We start from the raw sequence: 25,750 nt of genomic DNA, 5'->3' as shown, positions 1-25,750 counted from the left end.
TTATTTTTTATTTGTATCAGTCATTGCTAATATCCTCTTTTTTAGGATACTGAGCATTCAAAATTGAATAGATCATTCACCAACTATCATGGAGCCTCCATATCCTCTTGCAGGGTCCCAGATGAATACCAGGTATAAACATATTTTTTAATATTTTATTTATTTATTTTTAGAGAGAGGGGAAGGGAAGGAGAAAGAGTGGGAGAGAAACATCAATGTGTGGTTGTCTCTCGTGTGTCCCCTACTGGGGTCCTAACCTGCAACCCAGGCATGTGCCCTGACTGGGAATCAAACTGGTGACCCTTTGTTTCACAGGCCCATGCTCAATCCACTGAGCTACACCAGCCAGGGCTAGAAATATTTTTTATACAATTTTCCCCCACAATTGCTCACATAACTTGGGAAGATATATTGGAACAGAAGGGAAAAAAACTTTATAATCAGAAAAATCTGGATTCATATCCCAGCTGTGCCAGTTATTAGGTGGGTGACCTTGATCAAGTTAATTAACTTCTCTAAGCCTCAGTTTCTTCATCTGTAAGTTGGGGGTAGTAATTTCTATCTAACAGAAGATTTTTATGAAGGGTTAAATATAGGCACTTCGTCTATTTTCATTTCATTCCCCCCTTTCCTTGTTTTAGTTTCACAGAGGATTTTTTAAAAGTAGGTTGTTGCCTCCTTTGCATATTTAAAAAATTATGTATTGATTTTTAGAGAGGAAAGGAGAGAGAGAGGTATCAATTTGTTGCTGTACTTATTTACACATACATTGATCGATTTCTTGTATGTACGTACCCTGATGGGGGATCAAACCTACAACATTGCTGAGTTGGAATGAGCTGCCCAGCCAGGGCAAGGATCTTTTTATTGATGGAAATAGTACCTGAACTATTAAGGCTAAACATTTATTTATATACATTTTTATACAAGTGGGTGGTTGGATTCTTTTCCTCTCGTAAACCCTAATTCCTTGCTGGTAAAAACTTCAGATTGGATATACCTAGTTTTCTTAAATATCCCTAAGCCTTTTCCCATTCATGGGAGTAGGAAGGGGGAACTTGCCACCTGTTTCCGGATTTCTCAGTCTGTCAATACCAATGGGACCGTTAAATTAGCTGTGTTATTTGCCTCTTTGGATCCTTTATTGTTCTTTTTTCCCTCTAGGAAAGAACAATTAGTGCTGACATATGAATTTTTTTTCATGTAAACTAGAATTGCATCCATGAGTTACCTTTATTCTTCATATTGCTTTTCTTTGTGCCAGATGTCTTTTGATGAAGACAATGGGAAACATGACCCAAAGAGGCTATCTTATTTCTTTCGCTCAATTTTGGCCTTTTTTGTTCTACTGCCACCTCTTATTCTTAGAAAATTTGTCAACAGAAGTTTTTCTCTTTTTTAACTTATTATTGGATCAAATTTATTCCTTATATTCTAGGTAAAATAATATACCCATGTGATTTAAACTGATTATTTCTGGTATACTTAATTCTAGTTTTTGAAAAAAATCACATTCATCTCTAGTTTTCTGGGTTTTTGTTTTCTTGAAATCCCTGGTGTTCAGTAAGTTATGGCCTTTAGAAATTTTGAATTATTTTGGGGTTACACACTGCTTTGAATATCTGATAGCCATGAATATCATTTCCTAAGAAAAAGTACTTATATACATACATGCAAAGTTTTACTTGCAATTTAAGGGTGTTTTTATTTCACCTCCTTCCAATATCTGTGTTTATACCTTAGATTAAGAAAAAAACTAAACAGCATTTATTGAACTCTTGCAGTACCAGGTGCTTTGTATGCATTATTGTGAATTAATCTTCACAACAAGCCTATGAGTTGTAAATACTATTATTACCCCTCTCTATTTTTCTTAAATGAGGAAACTTGTAGCCTAGAGAGGTTAACCAAGTTATACAGTTGGTAAATGGTATAGCCATGATTTAAACCTGATATTATTTCTACTCTATATTGTAGCAAAGTAAACCTGAAGTAGTGTAGGTTGGCCTTTAGCGGTATTATGGACTGCTGAGAGCAAAAGAAATACCTAACAATAATACTTGCAATTAGCCAGGAATTTTTCTAAGAACTTTACATATATTGACTCATTTAATATTCAATGTAACTGCCAAGAGATGCTTATATTAATTCTATTTAACTGGTGAGGAAACTGAGGCACAGAGACATTAAATAACTTGATTGAGTTTACACAACTAGCAAATTCTGAGGCCAGGTTTCAGACCCAAGCAGCTGATCTCCAGACCTTTTGCTTTTAGCCCTTACATCCTACTGCCTTTCATCCATTGGTAAATGATAAATACAGGGTCTGGCACAAGTAATGCCCCCGCTTTTTATTACAAATCCATAAGCATATAATTCTGTAACATAACAGTGTCACACTCAAACACACCATGTAACATTTTAGGTGACATGTTTAAATTAAAACTATAAATTATTACACCCATATTATTACCCTACCAACCACACTCAAGCAGGCCTTACTTCTGCCAGACCCTGTACGTTAGATACAGAGACATACGTAAATTGACAGTTTGTCACTTACTAGTGTTGTGACCATGAACAAAATCCTTCATCTCAGATTATGTCCTCATTACAAAACAGGCAGATTAAATATCCTTCCTATAGATATTATGTGCACAAATTAGACCAGGGTTTGAAAACATACAGCTAGAAATGGGGTGGAACCAGAATTCACACCCGGGCTCTAAAGTACTATACCGCTGAACTTCTAGAATAAGCCTTGAAATCAACTACATTTAAAATCCCAGCTCTGCTACTTAATTGTTGCATGAAGCTAGGAAAGGTACAGTTTGTTATCAATAAAGTAGACAATAAAGTGTTTATGAAATAGTTTTAGAGATACTATGTAGGTGAAGTAGGCATCCGGTAGGATGTCTGACATACCTAGTAGGTGATTAGTAAACTGGCGATAGTATGTTAGTTGAGAAGCTTCATCAAATGATCCGTGAAAGTAAGAAGATTTACGATATGATAAATATTTCTTCAGTTCAACTACTTAACAGTCTACTACCAGACAAAGGCACTGTTGTCCGTAGCTCACTGTTACAGCTTTCTTGCTTTAACTACATGCAACTCTTATCCTTTCTTTCCATTGTCTTTTTCTTACCGTGGTTTTCTTATATTACTCACTTACATAAACAAAATCTTTGTGATGGTACCCTATATAATTTAGTATTGAAACCTTGCTTTATAAGACCCCTAGGATCTGTGTTGAGGAATTAGTTACTTATAAGATGCTTTTGATGTTTCAATAATTAACTTATGCAATAGGGTCCAAGATACCAAATTTGGAAACTGAAAAATAAAGAGTATTAAGTTTTTGTGTTTTTCATAATTTTATACGTATAAACTAGAAATTAGTTCTAAAGGACAGAATTGATTTTAAATTTCATTATAAATTCATGACTTATACATGTTTTTTTTTTAATAGGATTTTATAGAATAAGTGCTTCTGGGTTTTTTTTTTTCCGTAAAGCTTATGTGTGTATAAATTTAGGTATCATAAAAAAAAAGAACAAAAGCTATACCTAAAGTTTGAGTGCTTATTCTCTTGATAGTAGTTCCAAGTGATTTTTCTTTTTTAAAAAATATTTTCAACTCTTCTAAAATAACAACAGTAGTCTGAAAAGCTTCATCATTTAAACTGTTTCTTATAAACTTTCTACTAAGTTTGCTTTTAATTGTTCTTTGACTTGAAACTATTTTTTTAAAGGTTTTCTTCAAGCAGGATGGTACCTTTTCATTTTCCTCCATCAAAATGTGCACTTTGGAACCCAGTGCCAATTGGAGATTTCATCTATTTACACCTTAATTACTACAGGTATGAGATGCTTCTGTTTTCAGATCAAACCAGTATAAACAGGAGTTAGAAGGACGTGTAAGGCAAAATTGATTACTATGACTTTTTTTTTACTTTTCTGTTCACAGTCTTCTCTCTGCTTTTTGAAAAAATCTGTTCTTCATGCTTTTGAGAAATAATCTTCATTTTACAGTTAACATAGTTTGCAAACCTAGAGTTCTAAGTATTATAAAAACTCAAGAGACAAAATAATAATAATTGAACGGTTTTTTTCTTAATGCTTCAGCATGATGTCTTTGTAGAGCATTGAAAAGATTGAACTGAGTTTGAGTGAGTAGACCATATTAGAAGGAATATAAAATATTATGGTTATGGCCAGATTCTTGAAAGAAAGACAGAAACTTAGGCTTAAAGTAATAGAAAACAGAGATTAATTGAGTTTTTTAATATAAGGGAGTTACTTGTTAAAAGCAGAATTCTAAAGCTGGGTCATAATGGGAAGAGCCTAGAGTCAGCCCAGCTGTGAGAGGGTTTTCTGTAATAGTAGAAACATAGATTTATGCAATAGCAGTTTAAGGTGCTGTAATTGTAGTTAGACAGCTTAGATGGTCATGTTCTGATTCTACCATTTTTTTATTTATGTGGCCTCAGTAAAGAGGCCCAGGGCCAGTTTTCTTATTTATAAAATGGGGATAACGATACCTGTTTCATAGCACTCTTGTAAGGGTTAAATGAGACAGACTCTGAAAAGCATCAGCTGACACAGTGCCTGTAACATAGGAAGTATTCAGTACATGGTAGTTATTATAAGGGTTTGGAGCAGTAGTGAGATCAAGAGGAAAGAATGAAACAAGGTGTTTTTAAAGAAACCATTTCTAGCGTTTGATGACATACTGAACAGAGAAATTAAAGGCAAGATACAAATCAAAGAATATTTAAGTTCTAAATCAATTGGCAGAGAAAAGGGGTATCATTAACAGAAATTTTTGTAGAAGTACAATTAAATATTTGTTAGACTTGTTCATTCTTTTCTCCATGTCTCTTAACTTATCTTTTATCTTTTCTATTTTTTTCTGTGCTACTTTTTGAGTAATTTCTTTTGTTCTTCAACTTTACTAATTTTCTTTTTTAGGTGTGCTTAATTACCATCTAACCTGTTCATTTAGATTTTTTAAATGTAGAAGTATACTATATATATGAAAGATTTTATATATGCACAGTTTAATTGATTATATTTCTAATTCTATAAGTTTTATGCAGTTCTTTTTCAAATTGGCTAGTATATTTAATATTATTTTGTTTCTTGCTCATATTAGAGTTCCTTTTATATTTCTTTAAACATTTAGATAATACTTATTTATATTCTATATTCATTAATGCTAGACAATTAGTAAACTGATAGATATGATTATGTAATTCCAGCTTTACAAAAACAGGAGGTTGGCCTCATCGTTTATCAAGCCCTGTTCTGGTTCCTAAGTCAGGCAAATGCCTGGAAAAAACTGTAATTCCAGCATGTGCTTATTGGAGTCCTAACTTCCAGGCAGCCCTCTCTGTGCCCTGCCCTTGACCCTAGGATTTCCTCACAATGATTGTTCTGTACATTTTTAAAGATGTGAGTTATATTTTAGGCAGCATTTCATGGCAGGAGGTTTTTTGAGGATATTAGACCCAATACCTTCATAAAACACTTGTTGTTTTACAGAAATCCAAAGCTTGTGGTAACTGAAAAGACCATCCGACTTGCCTGTCGACATGCCAAGCAGAATAAAAAGAACTTGCCATGCTTTTTACTTGGTTCTCTCACAGTAGATGAAGGTAATATACTTTTAAAATTATTTTTAGGAGCTCTTCCTCAGAAGATGTACACACCACTGCTGCCTTGTCTTTAGTGATTCCTGAGCGATTGTAGCACATTTTGTGAGTACTCAACACCAGTATTGGTGGGCAAGAGAAAATAGCCTTTGCCGTCACCACAGTTAGGAGTGTGGTGCAAAGGTATGCTCGTGTGGTGTTGAGGAAGGCAGACATTAACCGAGAGAGCAGGAGAGCTCACTGGATGACATGGAACGTGTGATCACCGTATGATTCCAGACTGATTCTTGAACAGGCAGTAGATGTGAAGGATGGAAAATACAGCCAGGTGCTGGCAAGTCGTCTGGACAACAAGCTTCCCGGAGACCTGGAGTGGCTGAAGAAATTTTGGGCCCACAGAAGGCTGCACCAGTTCTGGGGTCTTCGTGTTTGAGGCTAGCACACCCAAACTGTGGGCCACTGGGGTCACACTGTGGTTGTGTCCAAGAAGAAGTAAATCTGTAGGCCTTGTCTGTTAATAAATAGTTTATATACCAAAAATTATTTCTATGACTACAATAAAGTTAATGTTTAGTAATTCAGCCATTTATTATAATGTACTTGTGCTGATTTTCTTGGCTATATACCAAGGTTATGAAAAAGAGTAAAATTAGGCATTACCTGTCACAGATTTTAGTCTGGTCAGGAGGAAGAATATATATGCAAGTCATTTTTTAAAAAAGAGCTTAATGTTACAATTAGTATGAATACAGTGTTTTGCTATAATGTATGCTTGTTTGATTGGTTTCACGTTTTTAGTTGGCGAACTTTGTAATAACTGCTATTTTTGTTCTTCAGATGAAGAAAGTGTGAAATTGACAGTGGATCGCTTTGATCCTGGTCGAGAAGTACCTGAGTGCTCTGAAAGAACCCCTACTGCTGCTCTTCCTGGGGACTTTGTGGTTCCATGCAAAGTTCATACTCATGGGCTTTGTTCAAGAGAAGTAATAGTTCACAATGCAGATTACCTCAGCTCAGCTTTTAAGGTGAGAGTTGTTGATAACTCAGTTATTCTTAACACAAGAATCAAACTGTGTGCTATGTTGTATTTTAATAAATCAATATTTACTAAGTATTCATAATAATTTGTTGACCTAAAATATAGTTAAACTTGGTTTCTAAGGGCAGAAATCCTAGATAGGTAATACAGGTAGCATTCCAGAATAGGAAGCAGTGTGTCCAGGGTAGCAAAGTGCAGTACCTGCTCAGGGTGACTTTAACAGCATAGATTTTTGCTGGATTTGTCTGCAGTCACGCTGGAGTATTACTTTGTCCAGATCATAGAGAGCTTTGTCTGTCAGGTTAATGAATTTGAACTTTGTCATGTGGGCCATGTAAAGTCACTGAAAGTTTCTGAAAAGAAGAAATACTGTTAAATCAGGGGTAGTTAACTTGATAGGTCAGGCTGACCTATGAAGTCAGAGTAGTCAGGCCATTGCAGAGTCAGCTGTGTGTTCAAGAGGGACGCGTTAGCCTGTAGCAGAGTGATGGCCGACTACAAAGGACACAGCATGAGCAACTACGGAGGAAGAACCTCCTTGACAATTTGGGATAATAAGAAAAGAAAGAGGAATGGACTTCAGTTTCTCTGGGACTGAGTCAGAGTTAATTTGCAGCCATTTTTTCCCCATGCAATAAATATTTATTAGAAGTGACATTCTCCAGTAAGAATTGGAAATACTGCGGAGACATCTAAGTTGGAAATATGTGATGGAGCTTAATATAGTCCATCTTAATTGCTTTGACAAAATTAGTCATGTAACCTTTTGTTCACAGAAAAGAAATGAGGTAATTGAAATGCTGTAAGTCAAGTTGTTTCATTTTGTTAGTGCAAGATATGTAAGTATATGTGTGCCAGAATCAAATAAAACCTTTGGAGATGTTACAAAGTTTTAAAATAATTGTATACTATTTATTCCTCAGGCTCTGCAGCACCATGTATGTTGCAAAGATTCCTTGGATTGTGGCAAACTGCTTTCCCTAAGAGCTCATATCACTTCCAGGGAGAGTTTGGATGCTATGGATTTTGACTTTCACTGGGCAGCAGTAACTCTAGCAAATACCTTTAAATGCACACCAGTGAAGCCCATCCCCATTATTCCAACAGCTCTGGCAAGAAACTTGAGCAGTAATCTGAATATTTCTCAAGTTCAAGGTACCTATAAATATGGGTAAGTAAAAAAATTTATTAAGCCAATTTTAAAAATATTGGTCACATTAGTCTATTTTTATGATATCCGTATACTATGAAATAATTGCGCAGTCAGCTTACTTGCCAGAGGTCTGCAGTGCTAGGTGAGTAACCAAGGCAGATGAAAAATGAAGTTGTTAATTTTTGCTGAATGTAGTTTTCTTTCAAAGACTTGTGCCTAACACCTCAAGAAAAATTGATATTAAAAATTCTGTTAAAATGGGTTGTATTCTGTAATTTGAAAATACAAGGAGAAATTGTTCTCTATATAATTTTGTCCCCTTGTATTTTGCCTTGGTTGTGGGTCATCATTTTTTTAACTTTGTCTTTTTTAAAAATTTTAACGATAACTGACTGATTATAAGCCTAAAAGAGGTGGGAGAATTTCTTTATTATGTGCAGTTTTAATTATGAATAATGAGCATTGCAGTTAGAGAGAAAGGAGATAAATAAAAATTTGTAGTACTCTAGCTTACCAGATTGTCAAACACTTGACGGCGGAGTTTCCTCACACAGCTGGAACAGCATCCTCTCCAGCTTCCTATCACTACCACTCTTAGACCACTCTTAGTTTCTTAGGAAACATAAGCCAAACTGTGTGCTTTCTGCTCCTCAGTGGGGCTGCTTCCCTGAATCACCTACTTTCTTTATCCATTGTCTACTGAGCTAGGTTAGAAAATGTAAGCACCCTCTGCTTTAAAGTCTGAGCAGTTCACTTCTGGCTTCCTTTCCCACTACACTCCACCCTAGTTCCTGTTAGGTCTCTAGAGCTAGAAATGTTTGCCAAAGTACACTCAACTCCAAGTCTCATTCTCTAAAAAATGCCTTTTCAAAAGAAGGAGGATTTTCTTTTCAGAGGGTCCCTGGAATAGCAAGAAAGATCCCATTTTGGGTCCTACTTGGTGACCTTTCTGGTTGGAGTGGCATAAAAAAAAGTGTTAGTATATTCCAGAATCATGGCATGGCTAAATGTGATGGTGATAAAAATATTTGAATTAACTGTAACATTTAATGCCCTCGGAGTAGTAAAGTGAGTCTCAATTAGGACATGGGAATTTGTGTTAAAATCAACCAAAATATTCATTTGTTTTCTTTAGTACCCATGCCCATCTACCAGTGAAATATGAACTTACCTTTCTCTAAATTATCCTGTTGTGATCCTCTGGCATGCCACTCAGGATGTTCAGCATTTTGATTGTTCATTCCCCGTACCCCTTACCTATAATTATGTATTAAATTTGTGAGGTTTGCCATTTTCCTTAACCATAATCATTTGTTTACCCTACTATTTATTAGGATCCATTATGGAATAGGTATTATGTTAGACAGTGAAGTTAAATGGATTTTGAAAAAGCATACTTACTGTCTACTAAGCATATTAACATGCCTAATGTATTAACACGATTTACGTATAAGCATGTAGACATGATGTGGATAAAGATAATACGGGTTTATATACAGTGCAGGGAAGGCAGGAAGGTGTGTCCAAATTGCCTGGGAAAGTTATCGAAAGCCTGAGCTGGTTCTTTTAGAGAATAGGAATTTATCAGGTAGGTGAGGGAGAAGAGCTTTCAAAACACATGTAAGTGTCATGGATAAATCCCCTGCCAACTCAGGCTTAATCGTCTTGTCCCATGGTCTGATAAATTCATTATCTTTGTTTTTTAGGGTTATTATAAAGTGAAATATATCCTCAGTGGGACTATCAAGACTCTATTTCACAAATGACTTTGTTTTATTTTTGTATTTTAAAGCCATAACAATAAAATTAACTCTTCACAATTCTATTGTAGTTATTCATATCCTTCAAACTTACTGTCAGTAATAAACATAGTAACAAAGAATAAATATAGTATAATATCCTGTTGGGGAATAGTGAGCTTTTGAGTTCTGTCATGATGGTTCCAAAGTTCTTCGACAGTGGAGGACTATAGTACATGGAAGGCTGAATATATCGTACCTTCTCCCAGTTCAGCCTCCTTTAGGGAGAAGTCGTATCTGTTGCAGTCTCATCAAGTCACCCGGGTGGCTGAACACTGCAGTGAAAGGAAATTCACTTCTTCCAGGGAAATGTGTATGGCTCTAAAATCTTTAGCTTTGATTTTAATACTTTTGATTAAAGTAAGTTGACACGTTTAGAGCAAAACTTTTTAAGAGGGTGTGTTATTTTCAATGACCATTTTAATGGATAGAGTCTTAGGATACTGAATCTCTTTAATCTCCTCTTATTGGAGTCTTTTTTTAAAGATTTTATTTATTTATCTTTAGAGGGGAAAAGAAGGAGAGAAACATCAGTGTATGGTTGCCTCTCTTGTGTCCCCTGCTGGGAACTGGCCTGCAACGCAGGCATGTGCCCTGACTGGGAATTGAACCGCGATCATCTGGTTCACAAGCCCATACTCAATCCACTGAGCTATACCAGGCAGGGCTGGTGTCTTTTTTTTTTAACACTTGTTTTCTTTGTGTACGTATGTAATAGAGAAAATACTCATTTGAATTTTCTCCCCTGCCTAAAATGTGCTTCAGCACTCAGTCGATCTCTTTTAAAGGTCAAAAGTATATACTTCGGGTTAGTCGTTTTTACATGAATATTCTATGTTTAGGTATCTTACCATGGATGAAACGCGCAAGTTGTTACTTCTGCTGGAATCTGATCCCAAGGCTTATTCTCTACCATTAGTGGGAATGTAAGTGTTGCATTAGTTATGAAAACCTCTTCAGCCATGTATATGTTCAAATGTATATGATAAACATGCAAATCAGTTGTGCTATGACTATGTGATTAAAACTTAGATCACCTTACAAAACCGCAATGGCCAGTGATTCTTAAACTTTCTTATTTGAATAGCAGAATTAGTTAAAACAAGATTTTGCCCAATCTTAAGAAGAACTTCAATGTATAAAACAGGAAGTTGAGTTCTGCTAGTTGAAGTTGAAGCATTAGGACCCTTTTTCTTTAACTTTCTTTACTACTTGCTGTCCTTAAGTCACCTTGAACACAGGGTGAGGATAACACTTTCAAATTCCCTATCAGGCAGTTTTGTAGAAATTCCCCTGAATATTAATGGCTTTCTCTTTAGAGTTGGTAGTTAATAACATTTAGACAGTGTTCAGTCAGAAAGTTATGTTCATTCCATATTTATTGAATGCTTACCATATGTGTAGTGTTATATTGTGTTGGGATTGTGTTGGGATTTAAAGCTCCTCAAGTAATTTATAAATTAATTTATAAATTAATTCATCAAGGTGAGGTGATAAAATATTCAAATATTCACACATACAAAGGTAAATAATAAGGAAATACAGTGGTACCTCAATACTTGTCGTTAATTCATTCTGGAACTTGAGAGTAGTGCGAGACCAAAAGTACTGAATGATGAAGCATTTCTTCTTATGGGCCCGGCATCATGTCTCATACAAGTTCTAGCAAGGGCAACAAGTCCTGAGCAAGTGCCAAGTGCTGAAATATTTTTTTCTCATCAAAATGCAGTGAGTACAGGGTTTGATGAGTTCTAAAGCCAATGAGTACCAGGGTATGACTGTATATGATTTGCTATGAAATGTGCAGTATCAATAGTGAGCACTATTAGTACTTGTAACAGAGATGATGGGGACACTTACTTAGAGAAAGCACTCTTGAGCTGGAAGTTCTAGTGTATTCGGATCTTAGCAGGGAGGATTGATGGGGAGGGAACCCATGTGAGGGAATAGTACATGCAAAATTAAAAAGCAAGAATGCACAAATGTTCTGAGTCATGAAATCTACTTAAATTTTGTTTGCTGTATTTCTGGTATTGGCTATGGGCTTTTGATGCTAAGTGATTACCTTTTTTTTAATTGAATGTATTGGGGTGACATTGGCTAATAAAATTATATAGGTTTCAGGTGTGCAATTCCATAATACATCATCTGTATATTGTATTATGTGTTCACCACCTCAAGTCAAGTCTCCTTCTATTGCCATATATCCCCCCTTTACCTTCTTCTACCTTCCCCCATCCCCTTTCCCTCTGGTAATCACCATACTGTTGTCTGTGTCTATGAGTTTGCTCATTTTTTTGCTTATCTCTTCATCTTTTAAACTGAGCCCTGCAACTGCCCTCCCCTCTGATAGCTGTCAGTCTGTTCTCTGAGTCTATTACTGTTTTGTTTATTATTTTTTCATTAGATTCTACTTATGAGTGAAATTCTGTGGTACTTGTCTTTCTCACTAAGTGAATATTAAGAACATTCTGTTTCACACACACACTTTATTTATTTATTTATTTATTTATTTATTTATTTATTTATTTAACGTTTAACCCTTTCAGTACTCTACAGTTTTAGCTGCTGACTTCATTCTCCCCTAATTCTTTCAAGTCCAGGCTAATTGATTCTAATTGATGCCTGCTTTTACCTCTAAGGTTACCATTTTCTCTCCTACCATTTTCCCTTCATCTCAAGTGGGAGAGGACAGAGAGAAAGAAGCTCTCTATATATCTGTGTCTATTCTTCCTCTTAATTATTATCATGGTCTAGTGTTACTAGATTTCTTATTCGTGAGGCTTTTATTGTAGTGCTGGTGAATGCCAAGAATCTTACCCTAAAAAAGAACATAATCTAAAGTATATTAAGTATCAGCCCTGGCTGGGTAGCTCAATTGGTTAAAGTGTTCTTCTGATACACCAAGGTTGCAGATTCCATCCCTGGTCAGGGCACATATAAGAATGAACCAGTGAATGCATAATAAGTGGAACAACAAATCAGTCTCTCTCTTTCTCACTCTCCTTATCTCTGTCACCCTCCATCCCTTTCTCTCTTTCTCTCTTTCTCTCTTTCCATTCCTCTCTCTCTAAAATCAATAAGATTTTTTAAATAAATAAATAAATACAGTATATTAAGTATCAATTTATAAATGACTATAGTTTTTTATTTCTGTTTTTTTTTCTTTTAGATGGCTCTCTGGTATTATACATGTCTATAGTCCTCAGGTATGGGCTTGCTGCTTGCGATACATGTTCAGTTCTTCTATTCAAGAAAGGCAAGTGGTATTTTCTCCTATATTTTATTTTGATCTTTTCCTTTGTTCATATTTTATTGATCTTCAAAATTTGTGCAAAGTCTTGCCCTGACCAGTGTGGCTCAGTTGGTTGGGCATCGGCCCATGAAGCAAAAGGTCACTGGTTCATTTCCCAGTCAGGGCACATGCCCTGATTGTGGACCAGGTTCCCAGTTGAGGGTGGGCGAGAGGCAACCAATCCATGTTTCTCTCCCTCTGTTTCTCCCTCCCTTCCCTTCTCTTTAAAAATAAATAAAATCTAAAAAACATAAATAAAATTCATGCAAAGCCTTAACATTTTGTGATACTTATAAACCAGAAGAAAAAGCACATTAGAAAAATAAACTTATATTAAATGGGAATAACACCAGACAAAGGTGAGGTAGCACTAAATTTGGAAATGTGAAGGAATTTATTCACCTAACCACAGAACTGTTAACATAGAAGTTAAACTTTTTAAGAGTGGGGGGGGAACCCCTCGAGATAATGTACTCTAGTATTATAGTGCATAAGTAGATATTCATTTTCATTGAAATGGCTGAAATGAGTTTGAATTTGTTACAAGTGTTTTATTAAGTTACACAGTGATATTACTAGAACTTGAAGAAACATTTGAGAGGAAGTGTTTACTTTTCCTCCTGGAACTAAAGTATAAGCAGTAGAACTGATAGGGAAACTTTATTTTTAACCTCAATTGCTTATTTAATTTTGTTACTTTGTATACTACCATTTGCCTCTCACCTTCTCCATCCATTAAATGAAAATTCCAAGGTCTGTTTCTGTCTACCTTGGGTGTATAGTTCATGTTAGAAAAAACTTTATTGAAAAGATGGTGCAAGAGCATGGTAATAAATCAGACATAATACAGATACAATAAAAATAAGTCTCTCTTCTACCTCGTTTCCCCAGACTTGATCCCCAGAGACAGTCATTGTTAAACAGTATCTCATGCTTCCTTCCTGCAATATACAATTCATAGACAGATGCCACCCTCTAATGGCCAAATCTCTAATGGGAACACACCATTCTTCCTCTTCCGTATATTGCTTTTCCCCTATATCATTATTCCTTATAGTTTTAACACATATTTTACAACTGAATAGTAAATAATAGATACTGTACTTTAAAAATTAGTCCTCTTTTGAATATATCTTTGTATGCATATCTTAGTATATTTGTAGAATAAATTCCTGAAAATGGTTTTTCTGATCAAAGTGTAATTTTAAACTTTGGCAGATATTACTAAGTGCCCTTCAAAAACACTGCCAATTTATAACCCTTCCAACAGTGTTTGAGAGTGCCTTTTTTCTCTATCCCCTCACTAAAACTGTGGAACAAATGTTTATTGAGCACCCACTATGTACCAAGCACTGTTCATTATATTGTGGATTAGCAGTAAGCAAAATGAAGACTCTGCCAATATAGGCAGAAAATAGAACAAATAAGTAAAATAAATAATATTTTATAAGGTGATGAGTGTTGTGGAAGAAAATATGCAGGGGAGGAGGATGTCTGTCTGGATGGTAGTGGCAGGTAAAGAGTAACAATTTTAATAGGGTAATCAGGCAGGCAATGACTTGAGGTAAGGGAGTAAGCCACCTAAAATCTTACAGGGGCTGTCTGGGTAGTCCCAATCACCTTGCATCTTTAAGGAAGAGCAAGGAAGCCAGTGTGGCTGAAGAGGAGTGAGGGAAGCGGGGAGAGTAGCAAGACCTCAGAGAGGTAATGAGAGTGGTCTTTTCTCATGTGTTACAACCATCTTCTGGGAACTTTTATTCATGTCTCTTGCCATTATTCTCTTGGATTGTGCACCCTTTCCTGTTGCTTGAAATAGCTCACTATCTCTTTCTCATTCTATATACATTCATGTGGCACATAACATTTTGGTCAAACAACAGACCACGTACAGACTATGGTGTGCCTTATAGCCTGCGTGTGTAATAGGTTATACTATCTAGGTTTGTGTAAGTTCTCTGAGTGACTTTCACACAACAATGAAATCACCTAACAATGCGTTTCTCAGAACACACCCCTGTCATTAAGCAGTACAGGACTCCGTGTGTGTGTGTGTGTGTGTGTGTGTGTGTGTGTGTGTGTGTGTTTTATATGTAAGATATAGAGAGAAATAATATTTATAAAAATATATGGTATAGCTTTCTTTCCCCCCTGATTGTCACTTGATTTAACTTTGGTTAATGGTGTTTTTCCCATAGTCTTTTTTTTTTTAAGTCATATTTATAAAACATTTTTCTATTTTGCTTAGAAAGGATTTTCCCATTCCAGGAGTGTTTATTGAAATAAAAAAAAATCTCTAGTGCTTTCTTCAGATGCTTTTAATGTTTTACTTTTTTACATTTTATTTCAACTTTAAAAGACAATTAGGTTTATTTATAATAAAGCAAATGTTCACTTTAGTGTATTTGCATAGTTGTTTAAGTATCAATGATTGATCTTGCTTTAAATTCTTATTGACAGTAAATACCCAGTAAGATTATTTTTGAGCTTTTTCACTCTGTGGTCAATGTGAAGTATTAGAGAATTTCTTTGATACTGAACTCTTTAATTACTGTCAATCCATCCATTCAAGGGAAGTTCGAGCCAGAGAGGAGTCAGCACTGCTTAGCGTAGCTTCGGTCAGTACGAACCCCACTGCATTCTGAGCACTGGCCTTGTCTGATCCCAGAGACAGGAGTTGAGGACAATAGACATTCTGCCTCTTCAGCCTCTACTGCTTTGTTTTGTTGTGATATATACCCAAGTTTTTTTTTTCATTCAACACTTTACAAAATAGGGACAACTATTGAAAGTATTTAAATAGTTGGTTTTATTTTTTAAAATATTTTATTCATTTATTTATTTTAGAGAGAGCGAAAGGGAGGGAGCAAGAGAGGGAGAGAAACATGGATTTGATGCATCTCACATGCCCCCTCCTGGGTACCTGGCCTCAACCCAGGCATGTTCCCTGACCGGGAATTGAACCGGTTACCTTTCCGTTTGCAGGACAATGCCCAGCCCACTGGGCCACACCAGTCAGGGCTAAATAGTTGGTTTCAGTATATATTTTAAAGACTCTTGCTGACTTTTTGTTATGTAATGAGTAATAAAATCAATGTTCACTTTATCAGTGTTTCTAATAGTGAAACATTGTAAATACAGTAATCTGAATATACACTTCTGGAAGTCTAGGAGAATCAATAATGGCATATCTGCAAATCAGAATACTGGTAGTTGCTAAAAAAGAATCAGGACATCTGAGATATAATATAGAATAGTGACCTGGAAAGAAACCCAGGATGGTTAAAGAAGAAATAGCAAATGCACATCATGTGTGGCGTATGGCCTTGTTTTTCTTAAATTTTATAAAATGTTTTTGTAGGCTTAGGAGAAAATCTGGAAATATATGCATATATATATTAAACCGCAGAGTAGAGTGGGGTGGTTTTTGTTTTCTATTTTATATTCTTGTCTTGTTCAAAGTTTTTACAAGGAATGTTTTTCTTCATAAAATGTAGTTAAAAATTAAAATCAGTAACATTAAAAAGTAAGCATGAATTTGCTCCCCAGTTTTCCTCCAAAAGTTAGACTATTTAGTCAGTCTATTAACTAGATGGAGAGACTTGCATAGAGTTCTTGTAATATACTCTTGTTATCTTCAGTGCATTTTAACTAAGTGGCACTTTTTTCATCTAGGGTTTTCTCAGAATCTGGACATTTCATTATAGTTCTGTATTCTGTGACACATAAGGATCCCGAGTTTTATGAATGCCTCCCTTGTGATGGCACCTCACCAGACCTTCGATTCCAGCTACTAACCAGCAAGGAAACATTGCATCTTTTCAAAGTAAGGGGTTTGATTGAATTAATTACTGTTGAAAGCTTTGTGTTGTCAGTTTAAGCCCAATGGTCTTTACTTTAAAACAGTAACTCTTAGGCTTTGTGTATTTATAATCGGTCTTACTGAATATTACTTTATTCATCTATAGTTAATTTTGTTTCAGTAACTTTAGGTTATATTGCCAGAACCAAATTATGATACAGGATCAAAGGTTATCCACAGAATAGCTTGCCAATGTTTTTTCTAAAACCTTTGAGTTCGGGGGCTTTTCCCTGGTTGGTGTGGTTCAGTGGATTGAGTGCTGGCCTGTAAACCAAAGGGTCGCTGGCTCAATTCCTGGTCAAGGCACATGCCTGGGTTGCAGGCCAGGTCCCCAGCAGGAGGTGCACAAGAGGCAACCACACATTGATGTTTCTTTCCCTCTCTTTCTCCTTCCCTTCCCCTCTCTCTAAGGGGGGGGGGGGGGGGGGGGGTATGCAGGGTGGAGGGGAATGAAGGGGGGAATAGAACAAATGTAATGGCATAATCAATAAAATAAAAAATATATTAAAAAAATAAAGACACTGAGAAATCAGATCCTCCAATGGAAAAAAATTAATAAAGTCTTTAAAAATATATATATATTATCAGGTATTTATATGTTGTATCATTTTATGATATTGAGAGTTAATTTGTGATTTTAGTGTTTTCCTTTCCCTAATTGTTATTTTTAAAATGTAGGGGTATAAGAAATGGTTTCTTGCACTTAAAAGTCAGTGTTAATCATATATAATCCTAGGAATCAGAGTAGATTGTTGCTATATCTAATAAAATAAATAAAAATACATGTGTTGTTTTGTAAAAACATTCCAAGACCACTTCTCAGTAACATGATTAGTTGTCTTATGTCTCAGACCAATAATTAAAAATTTTTGCATTTTATTTCAAAAATATTAACTGAATAACCATGTGTTTCTACTCAGATCTTATTTTGTGTCTGCTTTCACTCTACTTACAGGTTGTATCAGTTCATGAATAAAGTTCTTGCATTTTAATTATAAATATAATCTTCTTAAATGAAGTCTAATTTATTTCTATTTTAGAGACATATATTATTTACTCATTCTTTAGGTTGTATCTTCAGTTCAAAGTTACTATTTTAACTGAACCCCTGGTTATTGAGTGAGTGCCTTAATATAGATGATTAACACTTCACTTTTGTAGTAGGGACATGGACAATAGAAAAAAGATGGTTACATAAAAACAGAACTACCATATGATCCAGCATTTACTGCTAGGTGTTTATCTGAAGGAAATGAAAACACTAATGCAAAAGAATATCTGCACCCCACGTTCATTGCAGCATTGTTTACAATAACCGAGACACAGAAGCAACCATAAGTGTCCATCAATAGATGGGTGAATAAAGAAAATGTAGAACATATATACAATACAATATTGTTCAGCCAGAAAAAAATAATGAAATTTTGCCAGTGGCCACATGGATGGACCTTGAAGGCATTATACTAAGTGAAATAGTCAGACAGAGAAAGAGAGCTAGTTTATGATTTCATTTATATTGGAATCTAAAAGTAAAACCAAACAAACACATAAATAAAGAGAACAGATTGGTGGGGTGATGGTAAGAGAAATGGAGGAAGGCAGTATAAAGGTACAAACTTCCAGTTATAGAATAAATAGGTCCTGGAGCTGTAATGTACAGGTGGGTGGCTGTAGTTACTGTATAAGGTTGACTGTTGAACAACATGGATTCGAACTGGGCAGGTCCTCTTTTATGCAGATATTTTTCACTTGACCTTAGCAGTTGAAAGCCTCATTGTTCAAGGGTCAATTCTGATACTGGGAATCTACGTATGCCAAAAGGTCAACTGTCATTGTACCATATTTTCAGCTGCTCAGGAGGTTGGCACCTCTAACCCCCTTGTTGTTTAAGAGTTGATTATATTTGAAAGTTGCTAAAAGAGTAGATCTTAAACATTCTCATCCTAAGAAAAACATTGTAACTCTGTATGGCAGTGGGTGTTAACTAGACTTCCTGTGGTGACCATTTCACAGTATATACAAACATCGAATCATTGGGTTGTACGCCTGAAACTAATGTTATATGTCAATTATATCTCTATGAAACAGCTCTTTTAAAAAGGTTACAGTTGCAGAAATCAGAAGTCTCCCTCCCCCAACCCTCACCCCCGCAATGTTTCAGAGCTACTTTTCATCTAAATAGAATTCTCTGGTGTTTTAAGTCACATCTCAAAAATGTGACCTACTTCATTTCAGAACGTTGAACCTTCTGACAAGAATCCAATACATTTTGAGCTGAGTGCTGAAAGCCAAAATGCAGAAACAGAGTTTTTCAACAGAATTTCTAAGAATCTTTCAATTAAGAGGTAAGAGATACATTTTTATTATCTGTATACTTTTAAATTATTTTATTAGCTTTCAATGAGTAATTAAATTAACTCTAATTACTTCTAATGAAACTATTTGTATGTCTTATGTACAATAGATGTCTTTGCTTTAAATGCATCCCTTCATACTCAGAAGTTGGATGGGAATTTTAATGAAGTGACAGCTCTCATATGATTCTAATTTGAGTTGCTTTTTTACATAGGGGAAAAAGTATAAAAGAAGCATCCTGTTTTGGGTTAGTTTGCCTTTTGTTTGTTCTTCCCTTCTTTATAGTCTTAAACCTAAGCCTATCAGATAAACTATTGTACAAAATAATTCCTCTACCTAAAAATGAAATAGCTTGTTTTAAAACTTGTGGCTAAGTCGGTTGACCATTGGCCCATGAACTGAAAAGTCGCCAGTTTGATTCCTGTCCAGGGCATATGCCTGGGTTGTGGGTTCGGTTCCCTGTCAGAGCACATGTGAGAGACAACCAATCCTGTTTCTCTCTCACATTGATGTTTCTCTCCCTTTCTTTCTCCCTCCCTTCCCCTCTCTCTAAAACATAAGTAAATAAATATTTAAAACATTTAAAGCAAATATACTTGGGGAATATTAATTACATAATTGCTTGTGACTATTTGGGGTCAGTATATACCTTTTTTGGTAAAGAAGATGTTCCTTTGTACTAGTCGGGGTTGTCCAGAGAAACCGAACTGACTGTGTGTGTGTAGAGGGAGGTTTTAAGGAACTGGCCCCCACAGTGTGGAGGCTTGGCAAGTCCGAAATCTACAGTGGACGCTGGCAGGTTGAGACAAGTTGCAGTCAGAGCCCGAGGACGGTTGCTATCTTCTTGGGGAGGTCAGTCTTCTCTGTTCTGGTAAGGCCCTTAACTGGTTGCGTGAGGCCCACCGACACTCAGAGTCTGCTGATTTAAATGATACTTTCATCTAAAAAACACCTTCATAGAAACGTCTAGAATAATGTTTGACCAAATAGTTGGATACTGTGACCTTGCCAAGCGGACACATAAAATTCCCCTTTCAATCCCTAGGTCAGATAATATGCTAAGGGCTGAGGATATGGTGATATTAAAAACATGTACTGGCATGGTCCCTTTGCTCATGAACTCTGCATCTGATAGATTGCTTATCTCCAGCTTGTTTAGCTCTTTCTCTGGGGTTTTGGTCTGCTCCATTATTTGGGCCATGTTTCTTTGTCTCCTCGTTTTGGTAGCCTCCGTGTGTTTGTTTCCATGTATTAGGTGGAGCTGCTATGACTCCCTGTCTTGGTTGTGTGGTCTAATGTAGTAGGTGTCATGTGGGGTCCAGTGATACAGCCTCGCATCTCACCCAAGCTGGGTACTTGAGGTGTGCTCATAGTGTGGACTGAATACACTCTCCTCTTGTAGTTGAGCTTTGGTTGCTGTTGACAGATCAATGGGAGGGATTTACCCAGGCTAGTTAGCTGCAAGGATTGGCTATGACCACTTACCACAACCCTCTGCCCTCTGTAGGCCTTTAAGTTGGTCGGGGTGGAGTCTCTGGGGATGTCTAAAGTGGGTCAGACAGTGTTAGCCAGGTTCACAGAATCTCAGATATGGCACCAGCTTGCTGGGGAGGGTTTAGAAGAGTCAGTGGCCTCTGCTCACCTTGATGCCAGACACTTCAGTGTCTCCCAATATGCTGGTACCTTTTAAGCTGCTACCCCACTGCTGGAGCTGAGAGAGAATGAGTCTGAGTAGGTGAGTCCAAGTGTGAATCCTTCAGAGGAACTGCCTCCAGCTCCAACAGTTTCTTCCCCAACTCAATCCCTTCTGGTTTTTGCAACCAGAAGTTCTGGGATTTATATTGCCAGCACTGAAACCCTGGGCTGGGGGGCCTGGCATGGGGCCGGAACTGCTTGCTCCTGAGATATCCCTCCTAAATGTTTATTCACCACACTTGGGTTTGGGAGTGCCCCTCCTACCAGTGTGGGTGGATGTGGTTCCTTCAATTCCATAGTTGTCAGACTTACATTTAACTCAATGTCTGACATTCCTGAGTGATGATTGTTCTATATTTTAATTGTAATTTTGATGTGGGTGTGTGAAGAGGCAAACCACATCTACCTATGCCACCATCTTGATCTATATTCTTACAGCTTTGCAAGGACACCTTTACTATCTGCAGGGGCGTCCAACCTGTGTCCCATGGACCACATGCAGCCCAGGATGGCTGTGAATGTGGCCCAACACAAAATTGTAAATGCACTTAAAACATTATGGGATTTCTTTTGTGATTTTGTGTCACAATGTATTTAATGGGTGGACCAAGACAGCTCTTCTTCTTCCAGTATGGCCCAGTGATGCCAAAAGCTTAGATACCCCTGTAAGGCTTTCTTTAAGATTTTATTGCATATTATGGAAGACAAAGCCAAATTAAGGAGACACTTACATTTCTTTAACGTTGCTGTTGGAAAATCCCTGTACTGACCCTTGTACAGACTGATACAGACCCTCTGTTCAGTGACACTGACTTTAGTTGAGTTTTGATAAACCACTACCACCGGACCAGCCCAGACCTTTCTGTTTAAATGCACCATGCAAGCAGGCATTGTTTCACTGTTGCACCTTGGCACAGAATGAATTTTGTGTTTGCCTCTCTAGACAACCAGGGCTTGGGGCAAAGGTCTCTCCTTCTGTCAGATCTTCCAGATCTACCTGGGGGTTTCTCTTGTTCTTCCTGCCAGGGAGGTAAGACACAGGACCCTTTCTTACAGTACCCATTGATGTCTAAGCTCTCTTAGCTATGTTATGGCTTTTCTCTCCTCTTTCCTAACCCATCCTATTGAGACTTTATCTGATTTAGGATGCAAAAAACCTGATGCATGTAGTCTTCCAAATTTTAGTCTTAAACTCTAATTTCAGCTTTTGAAAGTCAATCCCAGCTCTGTGTTCTCTGCTGGGCCACCTGTGATACTGACTAAGTGAGAGGAGGTACCTCAATTAATGTTTCAGTATTTTCCCATCACAGATATAAATACATAGGAAAAGTAATCCTTACTCGATTTTCCTTTTTAACACAGTGAATATTTAATACAGTGAAAATACATCTTTGTCACCAGATTACTAGTTTTTGATGGCAGGTGCTGTATCTTATTTATTTCTACATTCCTCAAAGTAGTTAAACAAAAGATGCTCAGTAACTGTTAATTTATTGTGACATTAAGAATAACTGGATTAAACATGCCATTATGATCAGGCAAAGGGATAATTTCTTAAGCATGGGTTCAGTTGGGCCAGCTGTCCTGGGCAACTAACATTGTCCTGAAAAATAAAATAACTTATGATTGTCAGATACTATGTTAAATGATCCAAATACTACTGTAGCTTACTAAAGAACTGTCTTCAACTTCCAAAAGAGTGAACAAACACTAGGTTACTGAAGACTTTTTCCTGTCTTCTCCTCCACTCCTTAGGTCTTCCCAAAAATTAACTCCAGGGAAAATGCCAATAAATGATCACGACTCTGGTGTTGAAGATGAAGATTTTTCTCCAAGACCAATTCCTAGTCCTCATCCAGTGAGTCAGAAGGTATCACTGATCTTATTAAGTACTTACCTTGATGGCTAGAAACCTAAAAATCTCTTCATGTTGCTCAATAACATAGACTAAAACTTACTGAAATTTTAATTCTAAGATATATATAGCTATCTATATGTATATAGTGATATTTGCATATATACCTCACAGGTATATATAATTATTTTATGTAGTAATAGATATACATATATACACAAACTATAAGGACATATAGTAATTATTCCCAGAGAAAATTGAGGCATAGATTGGTTAAGTTATCTGCCTGGGATTACACAGCTAGTAAGTAGTAAAGCTGGGATTCTAACTGCATAGTTTTAGTTTCAGAATGTGGTGCTTTTAATCCATATGGACCCAACATTCTATACTCTATCACCAAAGCTTGACATTGCATCTTATTACCATATTCTGAGAAAACCTACTTGCTTTTGGAGATGAATTACTAAGAACCCCATCATAATTTTTTATAGTCAACCAGCAGGTTATTTTAGAATTGCTATATACCATAATTTGACTAATGGCTTATTAGAAGAAAAAGGAATAGGAAAGATATTTTTTAATCTTTCCCAGAGGATATGTTTATTGATTTTTTTGAGAGAGAGAGAGAAAAAAAAAAACATTGACATAAGAGAGAAACATGGGTTGTTTTCCTCCAGTATATGCCCTGACTGGGGATCAAACCCTCAACCTAGGTATGTGCCCTGATTGGAAGGGAATCGAACCCACAACCTTTTGGTGTACAGGGTGGCGCTCAAACCAACTGAGCCACCTGGCCAGGGCTGGAATGGGAAAGACTTTTTAAGATTAATATCAATTATAACCAAATTCACCACAGTGTGTATTTTTTTCTCTTTTCTGCTGTCTTCCAAGTCTTTTAGTTTGTATCAGTACAAAGAACAAATAGTTACACTAAGTGGAAAAATATTTGGAAATATTTATTGGAAGATTCTTTGTTATTTAAGATTCAGAAACATTATTTGCTACTAAATCTGTTGAAGCACTTTGCCTGTGATAATTTTTTTGCAGGGAGGGTAAAACTATTGTAAAACAGTTTATCATATTGTATTTTCTGATCTAAGCAATATTAAAGTGTTCCAGTAAAAGGAGTTCCACCATTATATAAGCTCGTGAGGTGCTTAGTTTTGTTTTTTGAAGGCAAGGACCTTATTTATTTTGCTCACAATTGTATTTCTAGTGCTTAGCTCATAGAAGATGCCCAGAAAATATTTACCAACTGTCTAGATAAGGAATAAACCTTTTTAAATTAAGTGAGTGGATATAATTTGGGAGATACTGGTCTATGGAAAGTGAAGTATATATCTTTCTCCTGAAAAATACTTGTCCCTCTTTCATTTCTTTCCCATTTGCAGGTCTCTAAGATCCAACCGTCAGTTCCAGAACTTTCACTGGTGTTGGATGGCAGTTGCATCGAATCAAACCCTCTGCCTCATACTTTGGAAGTGGTGAATGGTGAAAACCCTCCTTTACTGATGGACCATTCTGAACACTTGCAACCACTGCACCCCCAGCTTTATGATGAGCAGCACAGTCCAGCATCTGGAGCTGGAGAGCCTTCCTCGGAAGGGCTGCCAAATCAGTTAAACCAGGGCACTGCTCCTTTGGGGCACGGCAAAGTACGACAGCCATCTACCCGTAAGAAAGAGAACCCCTGTATAAAGAACGGTGTTAAACCATCTTCTCTCAGTGGGCCATCTCCTGATGCATCTGAAAAACTGCAAACAGTTTCTTCTGGAAATGTACCCAAGGAAGAGTATTCTGTAAGATCTTCCACATTTAATTCCAGGCAGTCTTCTCTTGCTGTACAGTCCCACCCACACAATTTTATTTTATCACCTCATAATTCAGGAAAACCAATGGAATTTCAGATACCTACTCCCCCACTACCATCTTACTATTCCACAAATGTTTGTGGTTGTTGTCAGCATCATGGCCATATTCAATACAGTCCCATAAATTCTTGGCAAGGAATGAATACAGCAGGATCCACTCAAGACCTCCAGTCTGAAGCTGTTCAGAAACATTCATTGTTTCACCCAAGCGGATGTCCAGCTATGTATCATAATGCATTCTATTCTTCAAGCAGTCCTATAGCCTTGAGACCACAGGGAAGCACGGGCGGTTGCTCTCCCCACAGCAGCGTAGAACCATCCCCTGTGGCAAGACTGCCTTCACACGTGGACTCCTGTAACCTGAGGCCTTGTGCAGTGTGCATGCACACACCCAACACTGGGTCAGAACATGGAATGATGGGACTGTCCCCTGATGCGTACAGGTTCCTCACAGAGCAAGACAGACAGCTGAGACTACTTCAAGCTCAGGTTTGCTGGGAGTGTTTTTTAGTTCTGTTAAATTCCTTGTATTAAAATGGTTTCTTAAAAATTGTGCTCGCTTCAGCAGCACATATACTAAAATGGTTTCTTAAAAATAACTAGCAGTTTGCCCTGGCTGGTGTAGCTCAGTGGATTGAGCTCGGGCCTGCAAACCAAAGGGTCGCCAGTTCGGTTCCCGGTCAGGGTGCATGCCTGGGTTGCGGGGCATGTCCCCAGCGGGGTGCACACGAGAGGCAACCATGTTGATGTTTCTCTCCCTCTCTTTCTCCTTCCCTTCCCCTCTCTCTAAAATTAAATAAATAAGAAAATAAATAACTAGCAGCTCTTCAGGCATTGTATTTTTGGTAGTAGAATTCTAAAATGTCTAACTAGAAGGAGGCCCTTGGAAACTGAATTCTGGTCCTTGTCTTACAGATAAGTAAAATGAAGATTAGGGAGCAAACATAACTTACCTACTGACACACAAGCCTTCTATTTTTTGTTTTGTGCATACCTAACTTACAACCTAATTGTATTTTTTTTTCATTTTTTGCCTCTAATGAAAAATCTATGTAAGTTACTAAACAAAATACAGGGTAGGGCAAAAGTAGGTTTACAGTTTTTCATATGGAAAATAATTAATAAATCATAATATAAGAATAAACTGTTGTGTATACTCACAACCTGCTTTTA

The 25,750-nt window shown here is 36.8% G+C and overlaps 1 protein-coding gene and 1 pseudogene across 3 annotated transcripts in view; both read left to right on the top strand.

Annotated features, from left to right (window-relative positions):
- Nucleotides 1-25,750, top strand: part of STIL (STIL centriolar assembly protein) — a 47,675-nt gene that overhangs the window by 2,429 nt on the left and 19,496 nt on the right. For 2 of the 3 annotated variants that reach the window (XM_037132705.2, XM_037132704.2), the window contains exons 2-12: nt 46-132; nt 3,755-3,862; nt 5,547-5,659; nt 6,494-6,681; nt 7,619-7,866; nt 10,490-10,573; nt 12,820-12,906; nt 16,615-16,765; nt 19,037-19,146; nt 22,607-22,721; nt 24,098-25,066. In XM_037132705.2, coding sequence (XP_036988600.2) covers nt 89-132; nt 3,755-3,862; nt 5,547-5,659; nt 6,494-6,681; nt 7,619-7,866; nt 10,490-10,573; nt 12,820-12,906; nt 16,615-16,765; nt 19,037-19,146; nt 22,607-22,721; nt 24,098-25,066 — 2,217 coding nt within the window. In that variant the 5' untranslated portion in view covers nt 46-88. The remainder of the gene's footprint in view (nt 1-45; nt 133-3,754; nt 3,863-5,546; nt 5,660-6,493; nt 6,682-7,618; nt 7,867-10,489; nt 10,574-12,819; nt 12,907-16,614; nt 16,766-19,036; nt 19,147-22,606; nt 22,722-24,097; nt 25,067-25,750) is intronic. The other variant, XM_053673457.1, reaches the window with a different exon arrangement.
- On the top strand, nt 5,697-6,152 carry LOC119039836 (40S ribosomal protein S18-like; annotated as a pseudogene).

This window comes from Artibeus jamaicensis, unplaced genomic scaffold (assembly GCF_021234435.1).
Source record: "Artibeus jamaicensis isolate MK-2021 breed Jamaican fruit bat unplaced genomic scaffold, CSHL_Jam_final contig_866, whole genome shotgun sequence".
Lineage (NCBI taxonomy): Eukaryota > Metazoa > Chordata > Mammalia > Chiroptera > Phyllostomidae > Artibeus > Artibeus jamaicensis.
The sequence above is the reverse complement of the archived record's forward strand: the minus strand, read 5'-3'. Positions and strand labels throughout refer to the sequence as shown.